The sequence below is a fragment of the Maniola hyperantus genome, chromosome 6 (genome assembly GCF_902806685.2).
Source record: "Maniola hyperantus chromosome 6, iAphHyp1.2, whole genome shotgun sequence".
Classification (NCBI taxonomy): Eukaryota; Metazoa; Arthropoda; class Insecta; order Lepidoptera; family Nymphalidae; genus Maniola; species Maniola hyperantus.
The window spans coordinates 1,289,068-1,303,356 of record NC_048541.1 but is presented as its reverse complement, the minus strand read 5'-3'; the positions used below and the strand labels follow the sequence as shown (position 1 = coordinate 1,303,356).

General features: G+C 38.8%; 2 protein-coding genes across 2 annotated transcripts in view; one reads left to right on the top strand and one right to left on the bottom strand.

The window, feature by feature from the left end:
* LOC117983160 (solute carrier family 22 member 3-like) overlaps positions 1–14,289 on the top strand; it is a 295,991-nt gene that overhangs the window by 133,450 nt on the left and 148,252 nt on the right. The gene's annotated exons all lie outside the window — the stretch shown is intronic.
* On the bottom strand, positions 604–14,072 carry LOC117982890 (forkhead box protein E1-like). The gene is made up of 6 exons (XM_034969325.2): positions 13,917–14,072; positions 13,216–13,379; positions 3,889–4,111; positions 1,979–2,054; positions 802–1,185; positions 604–736 (listed from the first exon to the last, which is right to left on the bottom strand). Exons 1-5 carry the CDS (start codon positions 14,055–14,057, stop codon positions 1,121–1,123), a joined length of 669 nt encoding a protein of 222 aa, XP_034825216.2. The 5' UTR covers positions 14,058–14,072; the 3' UTR covers positions 604–736; positions 802–1,120.

Here is a 14,289-nt window from a genome sequence, read left to right as displayed (position 1 = left end):
AAGAACGAAAAGTGAACACGTCAGACGAATCTGTGTCTTAATTAATTAATAGTTGTTCTCTTTACTAATCAAATACTTATAACGTGTAATACAGTGCATTATTTTATTGGACGCCGAGAAATCCCTCAACAATACGTGCAGGGCACTTGGCTCCGCTAACTTCCGTCATCCGAGTTCTATCCGTCATCCGTGAGAATACCAGCGATTATCTAGGACATAATTATTATGTCAAAAGCTCCCATACAAAACAAAATGGAACGTATTTTCACGGCCTTGGATCGAATGAGTGCGAAACAGCCGCAAGGGGGTAAAATAGGGGTTTGAAATTTGTGTAGTCTACGCGGACAAAGTCACGGGAATAATCTAGTTATAATACATATTTTTAAGTAGGTAAAATAATATAGTAATCGCATTGTTTTTAATTTGGTACGCTAAATGTCTTATGTTTATTTATGAACAACTTCATGAACAAGGTTGGAAAAAACAATTTTTTTAAAGAAAAACAAAACACTTTTGTTTAAAACGGGATTATAAAAACGTTTAAAACTGTCTTTCTAATGTTTACATTTGTCTAAAACAATGTCAACCCTGGTTATCAAGAAACACGCCACACCTCAGCTCTGCCGGTTTGCGTTGCGCCTTATTTGTCAAAGTTTTGGTTTCTTACAACGATAATAAATTTAATTCTAAAACTTAAACTACAGTAGATACGCGTCAGAAAATAATGTACATTAACCTTTAGAAGAAGAAAGCGGATTTGTAGAGCATTGTCTCTGTCGTCGAGACTGACAAAACGATGACGTTTTTAACCGACTTCAAAAAAGGAGGAGCTTCTCAATTCGTTGGTTTTTTTATTTTTTATTATAGGTATGAGTGACAGAGGTAACGCTGTACAAAGCCGAAAAGTCATTCTAAAGGCCGATGTACATTATTTTCTGTCGCGTACTGTATGTTGTTGTTTGTCTACATTTAACTTTACATTTTTAACCGACTTCAAAAAAAGGAGGAGGTTCTCAATTCGTCGGAATCTTTTTTCATTTCTTTCTTTTTAACCGACTTCTAAAAGGTTTTTTTTTAATTTCTATATTAATAATTAAACTAGTCAGGTCGCAGGAAATGTTCACATGCCGGTGATGAGGCCGCACTCTCGCGCCACCTGCTCTGCCGATACCGGGTTGAGAAACACTGAAAATGGAAAAATGCTATATTCAAAAACTGGCTAAGTGACTGTCGGGCCACGCACAGTGTGTGGTTCCGTAATTGCCTGTCGCAATATGGACTTTCCGATTTAGAATTCCGTTGCCCGGCAGATGGACATACAGACGGACATGGTGAAATTATAAAGGTTCCTTGACTGCGAAACCCTAAAAAGAGGTTGTACAATATTTTTACAATTTTTTTGTAGTTCCCTTCAAGAAAATACCTACACATCAAGTACCTACACCTCACGAAAATTTCTAAATAATTTGAAATACATATCAAAAATTGCAGACCGGCAGGTATCGAACCCGCGTCTCCTGGGATCGCGCCCGACGCTCTGATCACTAAGCTACGGTACGCTTGCTACAAGTGACGAAAGTGATATTAGGTCTTTAAATATTTTTTTTTAATGTTTTTTATTCATGTAAACTTTTTACAAGTACTTATGAATAGTCAGGTAGTTTTAATTTATCACTGGTTCGGAATGCCGTTCCTACCGAGAAGAACCAGCCAGAAACTCGGCGGTTGCTCTTTTCAATTTACAATGTTATTATACCGTACTATACAAGCCATTGCAGCCCCGTGCATTGCTGGATTTAGAGGTTGTACAATATGTCTTGTGAGAAACAAATCCTAAAATAATAATAATAATTCAATCCTAAGATCGCAAGAACTCCGTAATTTTCGGTAGAAGTCCTGTAATTTTCGGTAAAAGTCCTGTAATTTTCGGTAGAAGTTCTGTAATTTTCGGTAGAAGTCGGGCAATTAGCACACTTACTTGTACTACCCGTGAATATATCTTGATCTGGAATGATGCTGGCCGCAGCGATCGCAGCTTCATCCAAAACTATAACCTGAAACAATTATAGTGCTCTTTAGCATAACACTAGCACCATACTGACGATACCCACTAGAAACCATCCTTCTTTTCTTAATGTATCACCTATCGCAGATTGCGAATCATTAACTGGATTTCGTTCACCGCTTCCCTAAACAGTGACATTATACTCAGGTTGAACCACTGACGAAGGTTCTTAAGCCAGGACGTTCGTCACGTTTGCCTTTTATCTTGCTCTACAATATAAGCTGTAGCAGGACATATTTTGAGTTGCACATTATATGGCCCAGATATTCGCGAGCTTTCTCCTTTGCACACATTTGAGTAACTCAGTGGACTTTCCCATCATTTTGCCGCTGTGCTTTCATTTTGATTAACGCATTCGATAACGATTACTTATATTTGCTTACGAAAAATTAGCTTGCAGAATCATCCGAGCTAAAAATGCAGCCAAGCTTTCTTATTATCATTCCACGTAGACGTGATTTAAAAGTGATTTCAATCGTGACGATGGATGGATGCTATCCTCAGCGTGGAAACCGCATTTTGACGCTAAGACAATGCCATCAGTCGTGGGACAGGACACTATTAGCTCCGCTTGACTGGAGTACGGTGACGGCTCCAGCGATGAAGATCAGCAAGAACTGTCGGGAGACGATCTGGATCTGTCTCCCTTCCCCACCTCTCCCACCCTCACAACGGGCTATGCAGGCGGGGCGCGATGCGTGCGCGTACTGACTCCTTTGAAAAAGGACCCCGGATGGGTTTGAAACTAGTCGGGCTAACGTCGACTAAACACGTGAGTATAGCCGGGTGAGAGAAATTATTATATTTATAATCGAGTAGGTAGGAAAGGCTTATTGCAACTTCAGGAAAAACTAAAATGTTCAGTGCAGCCAACTTTCAAACAGCGTTAATTCCCCAGTTTTTATCCGGACAAAGGCAAAACTGGGACGGACAGTAATAATACTGATTATACACAAGTTTCCGAAGAAAGTTTTTAATTGACCCAGATATAGAAAACGTAAATTGGGCCACAGAAATGAACAAGTTGCTTACTCTAGTTGCTAGAATACTAAATTAGCGAGCAACTTTAAACGCTAGAATGTTTTGGTTCAGTGTTTTTCTTAGGAGAACGGAAAAGCATTTTTCTGCGCTATCTTCGTGTCTTCATAAACATTAGCGAAAACGTATTTTTTTACATTTAGAACAGTTTCGAGTTTCGAGAAAAGGATATTTTTCTACTTCTAGTGCAGGTATTGCAGATATGCTAACAAAAATACGCGTAATAGGTATGTTTAAGCTCAGGAATATAATTATCTGCCTATCGATCTCCTATGGGATATATTTTGGAGAGGGTGCTCAGGAACTACATTATTTTGTTCCTTTTTTTTAATAGAGATAGCAAGCAAACGAGCAGGCGGGTCACCTGATGTTAAGTGATTACAGCCGCCCATGAACATTTGCAGCACCAGAGGAACCGCCGATGCGTTGCCGGCCTTTTAGGAATTTGTTGGTCCGCCTCTTGAATAACCCCATGTTGTATTCTAGTGGGAACACCGCCGATGGGAGGGTCCTTCTTCACTGTTCTACCACACAACAGCGAGACCGCTAAGGTTTGGAACACCCTTCCAGCGTCGGTGTTTCCTGACACATATAACTTATGTTAGGAGGGAGATCGCACGAGCAGCAGTGAAGAATTCATAACCACGACCACTCTGTCAAGAGTGAACGATTGAGAAGAAGAATAACTTATGTACCTTCAAGGCAAGATAATATAGGCAAGTGCGCCGCAACTTAGACCCCATCATGCCATAAAATATAAAAAAGAAGAAGAAAAGAGGACTAACCTTAGGGCAGTCAATAATGTGCGCCTCAATAATCTCTTCAGTCTTGTCATAGGCCTGGTGCCTCACCGGCAGCAGGTCGATAGCGTTGGCAGCGAGGGACCACAGGTGACCAGCGCCCTGGGAAGCCCTGGCACCCTTGCGGAAGTGCGGGTTGATGGAGAGATTGTGTCGCACGGAGTTCTTCCAGCGCTCGTCGTTCGCTTTGTAGTACGGGTAGTGGTCTCTGAAATTATGCAAACGTTAGGAATTTATAATAAGTTGATGATATTTATGGTACTCTTTCCCCTTGTCCGACCTGGAAATTTTAAAATATACTTAGTCGGTTTTTAGTGCTGTGGCGGTTGAAACAGATGCAACTAGATGGCGCTATTCAATCGATAACATTTCATGACGTAGTCCCGAACAAATGTACCGCCGACAGTACTCGCACTAACAGAGTTTTCTGCAATCTGGACTATATAAAGAAGTTTCAAGACACTATTACCGTCGGCCCAGCTGGCGCTACCGAGCACAACCAACCGCTCGATGGGAGATCTCCCTTTGGCACGGTCGAGCCTGCACACCGCTTCCGTACAGTGCTATTTCTTTATTGATTATTATATTTTATAGCTTATGTCACTCTCCAGGTCTCTAACTATACCCATGCAAAAAAATCACGTCGATCCGTTACTCCGTTGCAACGTGATTGAAAGACAAACCAACAAACCAATGAACCAACAAACAAACACACTTTCGCATTTATAATAAGGGTAGGTAGTGATTTTAGTATAAATTATGTTGTTGATATTTTGACATTTAGCAACCCCCCTTTAAACGCTTTTATTACATTTCCGTTCACAACAAAACGCCCCATTACAAATCATTAACCATTATTGGAACAGAGCTTTAAAGCAAATTCAACCTTATCAATAACTCAGTGGGCACATATTGACCCCCTAACGAACAAAACAACTGCTTAATCACAGCCTAGCAATCATACAGTTTGCGTCGAGCAACGACGGATTAGTGGATACTGCAGGTTTAAGATTATATTGTACGAGTAAGTAGGTAATAGAACAACTATTTTGACAATAATATCCCACCAAAAACATTTCATGTTAATTTGGTTGCCAAGATTCACAAGTTTATAATGCCTTCTTTGTTAAATTTATATTTAATATCTATTTAAGTAATCTGTAAAAAATTGTAATCCTATTTGGCCTTATTTTCAGTCTGTTATTATGTAAAATTATATTGTATATATCGCTGTTGATTGCAAAAAATAAATAAAATAAAATAAAATAAAAAGTCATGAGATCTCTAGTAGAGCCAAGCTCCTTGCTGAGCTTCGATTTGTGCTGCCCATGGGACCTGTCCCAAGTCCAAAGTGCTTTTGAGTGCTCTAGACTATTTATAACAATAAACAACAAATAACTCTACTTATAAGCCCTATTCTACAAACCCACGTCGTGGTAAAAAAAGTATGGCTTGGCCGTTTGTTCGCGGCATCCTCCGTGAGCGATCTTAACGCGAACGTGAAGCGACGCGTCAAACGACAATCAGTCAGATACAGTTCTTGCAATTCACGAAGGCGAGTAAACTTTTCTTGTGGTTACGGCGGATACACGGACATTGTGTAAGTGTGCGTGCATGTCGGACCAATTAGTCGCGAGCAAGTGCTGTCAAACGCACTCATTTAGTGTACCTTACGTATACCGATACGACTTAAACACAAGCATGAGTCAGTGGCCTTCGTGAAATGTAAGAACTATACTAGCTATTCCCTATATATTAACCGCGCAATTCCCTACGAGAGATATTTAAGGAAATAGGTATTCTTACAGTAGCTTCCCAATATATTTACAATAATATAATTTTTGTACGACAAAACATTCACAGTTACAAAAAAATCAGTGATCTCCATGATAGGCAAACTAGAAACAAAAATAAGCTAGCTACTCCTGCGCTCCGCCTCTGGAAGGTGGGAAAGTCATTTGTGGGAATGAGTGTAATATTTTATAATAAAATTCCACAAGCAATTTTAGACTTGCCTTTACACAAGTTTAAAAAATGTGTTAAAAGTATGCTCCTAAAAAAAGCATATTATACAGTCGCAGACTATGTAAACGATAAAAAAGCTTGGATTTGACTTGCTCCAGCAATGCACGGGGCTACAATGGCTTGTATAGTACGGTATAATAACATTGTAAATTGAAAAATTAAGAATTAAAAAGAGCAACTGCCGAGTTTCTTGCTGGTTCTTCTCGGTAGGAACGGCATTCCGAACCAGTGGTAAATTAAAACTACCTGACGATTCATAAGCACTTTTAAAAAGTTTACATGAATAAAAAAACATTCTATTCTATTCTATTGAAATTCGCGATTGCGATCAGTTTCAATCGCCTACGTACGTCTAACTGTATGGTCACCAAACCGTGGTATAATAATGTTTGTATGTGAAACACGCCACGTTATAGCCCGCGCGATCGCCACCTGGCACGGGTCGATCGCTCTTCGCAGTTCACCCCCCACAGCTCTGCATCAATATCGCCATGTTTTGGGAGCTACCTGTCCCCGCCTGTTTTAAACGATCACCAAAAAGGAGGCTCTTAATTTACACACGTACTAGCTGACCCGCACCGCATTTGCTCAACTGAAATTTTTCAAAATCAATGAGGGGTGAAATTTTCAAAAATCCTGAAACACTTTTGTTTTTATTATAAATAAAAAAAATCTAGGTCGTGTTTAAGCTTTTTGAGAATTAACAAACGATTAGGTACTTAAAGTACGCGGCAGAAAATAATGTACATGGACCTTTAGAAGGAGATCGCGGATTTGTAGAGCATTGTCTCCGTCGTTGAGACCGACAAAACGTCATATTGTAGATATGAGCGATAGAGACAACGCTCTACAAAGCCGAAATGTCATTATTTAGGGCCTTTAGGCCGAATATTCAAGAAAAGATATAATTATTTCTGCCTGTAACTGTATGTTATTTGTTGGTTTAAAAAAAATTGAACTTTTTGATTTACTTTAAATAGCGCAAACGTGGGGATAAAGTCATTTTTGGTTGTTTTTAGTAAATTATTTCAGGTTACATTAAAAAGAAGTAACTATGTTATTTAAACCCCATTGTAATTTGTAGGCCGGTTGCAGCTTCATTAACACAGATTCGCGATATGCCGACAATATTGTAAAAAGCCCACGAGTGTAATAAGTTATTTGTTATGGTTTTACAGATTACCTACAAGGTTTTAATGTGTCTCTATGGTGTGACGCAGCGCCGATACACCCGAATCACTGGCTCAGGTCATAAACCCAAGATATCCGGGACCAATGGTGGCAAAAAGTTAATCTGGTTAACGATTAAAAAGTTAATCGTGATTAACGATTAAAATTAATTAAAAGGCTGCTGGGAAGCGGCTGGATGAGGAAGACTGAAGACCGGGTGTGGTGGTGCTCTTTAGGGAAGGCCTATGTCCAACAGTGGACTTCCACAGGCTGTTGATAACTAGCATGTACCTACTGATGCCGAAAGACCTCCTGCCGCGCCGTGCCGCCAGGCAGTGGATGCACGCCCTAACGCCTACCGAAGCGATTCGATTAATATCCCACTTGTAGCGATTAGTTGTAATCACTGATAATAATCGGAATCGTTATCGCCCTTGTTAGGGGATTTGCCGGTTATCGGCGCGTGGCCAATGTTATTAATTCTTTATCGTCCTACCGATCGTAAAATTGGATTCCCTTTCCCTATTTTAGGCTGAGATCTTGTGTAAAATTTTATCATATCGTTTATACTTATTAAATTTATTTTATACATAATCTAAATACATAATATATAAAAGGAAAAGGTGACTGACTGACTGACTGATCTATCAACGCACAGCTCAAACTACTGGACGGATCGTGCTGAAATTTGGCATGCAGATAGCTATTATGACGTAGGCATCCGCTAAGAAAGGATTTTTGAAAATTCAACTCTTGAGGGGGTGAAATAGGGGTTCGAAATTTTGTGTAGTCCACGCAGACGAAGTCGCGAGCATAAGCTAGTCCTTTATATACCTTTTTACGAGTCAATGGTTGAATCGATCTTGACAAAATTTCGCACAGAAATAACTTGCATCCTGGAGACGTAGATAGGATGCTTTTTAATCCGAAAAATCAAAGAGTTCCCTCGCTATTTATGAAAAACTTAATTCCACCCGGACGAGGTCCAGAGCATTATCTAGCATAAAAAATTTATAACTGTACTAGATGATGAGTGATTTTGTCAAAATCGGTTAAGCGGATAGGCTGTGATAAGTGTGCCTAAATGTAAGTGGGTTAACCATGCAAAGGTAGGTTAACCTACTAGGGGTATTTTTATTAAGCCCCTACCTTTTTTTGGTTTCTACATGGCATCGTACCGAAAGCTTTTAATCGACCACACCAAACCAGGCCATAGCCAAATAAGTAATTGCTCTTGCCGGGATTCGAACCCGGGAGCTCACAGTTATAAGACCAAAAAGTGCAGCAGATAATATAACGACTCCCACTCAAATTATTTTCTGCTTCTCAGAATAAATAATATAAATAGTAAATACGCAATTACTTATAATAGCGGAACGAGAAAAGGCACATTCTGCGCCAGAGCTAAGTTGATATTCCCATTGTTTTCTTTTCACAGCGAGATTATTTTGCATCAAAGAAGGAAGAATGGTACTGAGAAACAATACTACTTACTTAGGCCACGCTTAGGATTGTTCCTTTTATTGTAGCGCAGTTAATAGTGCTGGCGTTTTATAAGAAAAAATCATGGCCAGTATTAGGTCCTTACATATCATGAAACAAGCTTATGCTCGCGACTTCGTCCGCGTGGACTACACAAATTTCAAACCTCTATTTCACCCCCTTATTGGTTCAATTTTCAAAAATCCTTTTTTAGCGGATGCCCACGTCATAATAGCTATCTGCATGCCAAATTTCAGCCCAATCCGTCCAGTAGTTTGAGCTATGCGTTGATAGATCAGTCAGTCAGTCAGTCACCTTTTCCTTTTATATATTTAGATAGGACCGTTCGTTGCCCTCTAGCGTCAGTCAGATGTTTTATTTGCAATCGTATACTTAATTACAAAATTATAGGATTTTTATATGTTTTTTCGGCTTTTTTTTTCGTGATATCGTATCAGTAATCATCAGTACTATCACCTGTCTTCGTTTTTGCCAGCGTTCTGTACCTGTAGTACAAGATTTTACGTCTCTCCAAACGAAACCAAATTCGAGAGTCGAAATACTTCTGCGTTACAGTAAACTGGATCTTAATAGCCTTGTTTTAAAGCTCAAGTTTGTCTACACTTCTACAGCCAGCGCTCCAAGCGGAAACATCGCGAAATTAAAATCAGTGGCATTGAATATTTGACTTCAATTCAAGGCTGTTTAGGTCCATTTTACTGTAACGCGGAAGTATTTCGACTCTCGAATTTGGTTTCGTTTGGTGAGACGTAAAATCTTGTACTACGGGTACTGGTTACATAATATATTATACCTATTTAAAAACCTGCTATTCACACCAAAACATGTGTTAACGAACAATGACTCTACAGGGTCACTGCTTATATCAAATTATGTTAATTACGTGTACAAAGGATATCACAATATTACATTAGTGTCGTTTGTGTGCGCCGCGCTTTGTTTCCTTTTGTATGACAACTCGTTGTTTTATTTACTCAGTATTAAAAGCGTAAAATTGTGAAACCTGCTCGTTTGCTCGCTATATCTATTAAGAAAAAAAACACAATTGTGAAATTATTAATTTCATAACTGTAATTTTTTTTTTATAGATATAAAGGCAGGCGGGTCACCTGATGTTAAGTGATTACCGCCGCCCATGAACATTTGCAGCATCGGAGGAACGCGCCGACGCGTTGCCGGCCTTTTAGGAATTTTAACTTTTATGGGTTCTAAGGGCGCCTTCGCCGCAAAGTGTCGTGCGGAGGCAGCGCGTCTGTAGTGATATATTAAAAACAAATGCCATACGATTAATAATAAGTTCCTAATTCTTTATAACATCACATTTTACAAACGGATCTAGAAATCGAAAAATGATGTTCCCACACCCACAGTATTTTTAAAAGACCCACTTATTTCAACGATACCCCACACTTTGATGTAGACGAGAAAAAAAAAATTCATCCCCACTTTACATGTAGAGGATGAATTTATCACAATAATTTAAGAAAAAATATTTATCACAACTTTATTCCACCACTTTGTCGGCGTGATTAATATTTATACTCCTGCTAAATTACAAATTTCTAGCACTAATACTCTCTGAAATTAAGCGAGGACGGACAGACGGAATTGGCGAAACTATAATTTTCGTTGTTTACTACGGAACCCTAAAAACCGTACAGAATTGAGAAACTATTCCTTATTTGAGTCGGTTATATAGTAGACAATAATGAGTCATCAACCAGCAACATGTATGATGGTATCTTCTCAAAGGCTTTTGCAATATAAAATAAGCAGGTAATGTTTAAGCCCCGGTAAGTAATTTCCCCGGGGCGATGTGAAAATGTCATCGCGTACGCAAAATCTCGGCGTATGAAAACGAGGTACAAATAATAAATAATCTTTATTACACTCTTTACATAACCTCTGATTGTGAATTACATGTAAGTTTTTTTTATTTTATTTTATTGATCGCGTAAATTTCAATATACAGGAAGATTTTTTTGGTTTTGCACAAATTTTTTTTGGTGGTTCTGTATAGTGAGTGCGTGTATTTTAATCAACAGCTGAAGATAACGTTTGTAGGGTGACCCTAATCATCTGTTCAAAAGTGGATATCTTTGGTAAACGATAACTTTGGTATTCTTAAGTAAAATAAAAAAATAAAAAATACGTGTTAATTAAATTTCGTTTCTATACAACATAAAACAAACGTGCAAAACCAAAAAAAATTCCTGTACATTTAAAATACACAGTTCGCCATCCTCTAGAAACTGTTAGTTTATGTGAGGATGGCGAGTTCGCGTTATACAAATTTAATAGTAGTAAGTAGGAACCGTGATTCATCATCATCAGAGATTGCAGCAGAAAGTAATGTGCATCGACCTTTAGAAAGAGATAGCAGATTGGTAGAGCGTTGTCTCTGTCGTTGAAACCAACAAAAACGTCGCTCTACAAAACGCTCTACAAAGCCGAAATGTCATTCTAAAGGCCGACGTACATTACTTTCCGCCGCACTGTACTTGTATCTGAATAAAAAAACCGGCCAAGGGCGAGTCAGGCTCGCGCAACGAGGGTTCCGTACTACAGTCGTATTTTATCGACATTTTGCACGATAATTCAAAAACTATGATGCATAAAAATAAATAAAAATCTGTTATAGAATGCACCTTTCATATACCCTACATAGATACCCTACTTGATTAGTTATCTTACTTTGAAAATTGAAAATACTAATTACTAGTTCATCACCACAATTAATTTTTTTTTTGTGATGTAACCACAAATTCACGGTTTTCAGATTTTCCCCTTATGTCTGCTATTAGACCTACCTACTTGCCAAATTTAATGATTCTAGGCCAACAGGAACCATGTAGGTTTCTTGACAGACAGACAACAAAGTGCTCCTATAAGGGTTCCGTTTTTCCTTTCGAGGTACGGAACCCTAAAAAAATTAAAAATCCAAGCGATGATCAAAATCATTATAGATTGTTGTTGTTGTTGAAAAGAGAAGTAGGAAATTTTTATGTCGATAAGTTATTCCGTACCTACTCGCACATTTCCCCGGGGTAACGTGAAAGTGTCAACGTGGAAACGACACGAAACGACATATGGGAATGATATTAAAATATTAAACTGCATCGGGAAAATATAACTTGATAATGACGCACGTTCTGATACTCAAGAATAAAAATGAATTAAATATGCTAATAAGTATCCTTTGAATAATAATAAAAAATCGTGTAAGCGTTGACTTACATATTACTTCGTAAGGACAGGGCCATTAAACAAGCAAAATGGCACCGACTCATTGGTCCTAAAATGTTTATTTAGGACCAATGCAACCTCAGTGACGTCTGGATTTCAAACGGGTCGTTCATTAGTATCTAAGAGGTGGCGCTGATTTATTTGGTTCCAAAACCGTGAAAATTTTTGTTCGCTTGACCATATCTTGTCATTTATATCGATGCTTGTAAGACAACTGGGCGATGCGTTCAGACTTCAAATGTTTAAAAGTTTAGAAAGAACTAGCTTATGCTCGCGACTTCGTCCGCGTGGACTACACAAATTTCAAACCCCTAGTTCACCCCCTTAAAGGTTGAATTTTCAAAAATCCTTTCTTAGCGGATGTCTAAGTCATAATAGCTATCTGCCTGCCAAATTTCAGCCCGATCCGTCCAGCTGTGCGTTGATAGATCAGTCAGTCATCATTAGTCATTGTCATTAGTCAGTCATTAGCTGCTTGCTTCTTAAAGCAACAAAATATCACCCAGATGGACTGTGGCTAAAACCGTTCTCATTCTGCATGGAGACCCGTGCTCAGTAGTGGGCCGGCCGCCGAATGGGTTGATGACAAATTACAACTGCGTATAACAACGCACGGGCTCATGGATTTTACTAAAAATTAAACTCTAGTATACCGTGCAATAAATAAATAAATTAAATTCTTTATTTATTAAGGCAACAGAGACCCATATTTTGTTAGTATAGATAACGCTTAAAAACTATGTCTACAATAAGTAGGCTGATTAAAAAAAAATCCTAGAAAAATTCATCGTTAGATCTACTTCACAAATTGATACGACTTTATTTGCACAAAATACAATTTAAGAGACGTTCATCTATAAATAGTTTATCTTCTTGTACTTACCCATATAAAAATATGTCTATTCGTTACTTAACATTGATGTATCGTTCATCCGATTCATTTGAAACTATTAGGGCTCTTTCACAATACTTGCGGTGTAACGTCGCATCGTAAGAATCTGGGATAACTTACAACGCATCGTGGGAATTAACAGGGAATCACACTGACGTGCGACGTCGTTCTTACGATGCGACGTTGTTCCGCAAGTATTGTAGAAGGGCCCTTACAATTATTATTGACACACGCCTGAATCAAGAAATCAAGCTTCCATCAAAAATTAACAAATATTATTAGAAAAAGTACGATAAACTCAAAACTACTCAACTGATTTTAAAATTTCCTATAGAAAACTACATTATTAGCAAGTAGCATGAGCTACATTTTATTCTCAAAAATTAGAGATTCCTAGGGAAATTTAAATAATGTGAATTAATCTACATTGCACCCATGCGAAGCCGGGGCGGGTCGCTAGTATCCAAATAACTTACGAAATCCACTGGTAAATAGCAGACACCGTCAGTTCCCCTCGCTCCCTCAAAGCCTTCTCGATCAGTTCCGGATACGTGAACGGAGGCTTCTTAGCCACTGGCGGAGATTCGGCTCTCACTACAGCCACTGTCTGCTGTTCTTCCACAGGTTCATCATCTGGGACCTATTTATATAAATTACATTCAAAAAAATCTGCCAATCCGCATTTCAGCGGCGTGGCATAGAATATGGCCAAATCTAAATAATTTTAAATACATATCAAAAATTGCGGACCGGCAGGAATCGAAGCTGTGTCTCCTGGGATCGCCCCCGACGACACGCTTACTGCCAGTGACGAAATTTGTGATAATATGTAGGTATGTTCACTCATTACTGAAGCGACTGTTAATGCCATTTAGTAGCGACACTTTGCAGCTATCAAGGCCCATATTACAATGCAGCTCTTTGAACGAGAAATGACATAATTAAATATTTTGCCCTAACGTTGAGTAAAGCAAAAAAATATAAAATCGTATCAAACAAGTAAATCCCTGACTCTAGCATCAAGCAAACATTGTAAACGGTCAACTTGCTTGGCTCAAGCAAGAATCTACGCATTAATACGCTTGACCACAAGAGTAGATCTTGACTGTCTCGGAAGCCCTTTGGATCCTCGTCAGAAACCTCGTGGAATTTTCAGACTATTGAACACTACACGCACCTTTACGTTCACGAACTCGTCAAGTCTGAAGTTTAGCAGCCAAGCGAGACTAGCACAGTCGTTATCCTCGTCAAGTTTCGAGCACTTTCTTCTCCGCCATTTCGCTTTTTCGCTCACCGTCTTGGTCGCCATGACGGACATGACAGAACTGACAGACTGAACCAACTCGACTGGGGTTTGTTTTTCGAATAACCCAACGTGCCAGGCAGCGCTATCTCCGACGTAGATACTGCATATACCACCTCCATGGTTCATTGAATAGTTTGGTTTCGAAATGAGTTTTTATTGTGTTGTGGGGTGGAACTTTGGTTTGATAAAATATAGATTTTTTTATTTATTTCATCTACTTGTAATGCGCAAAAAAAACAGCCAA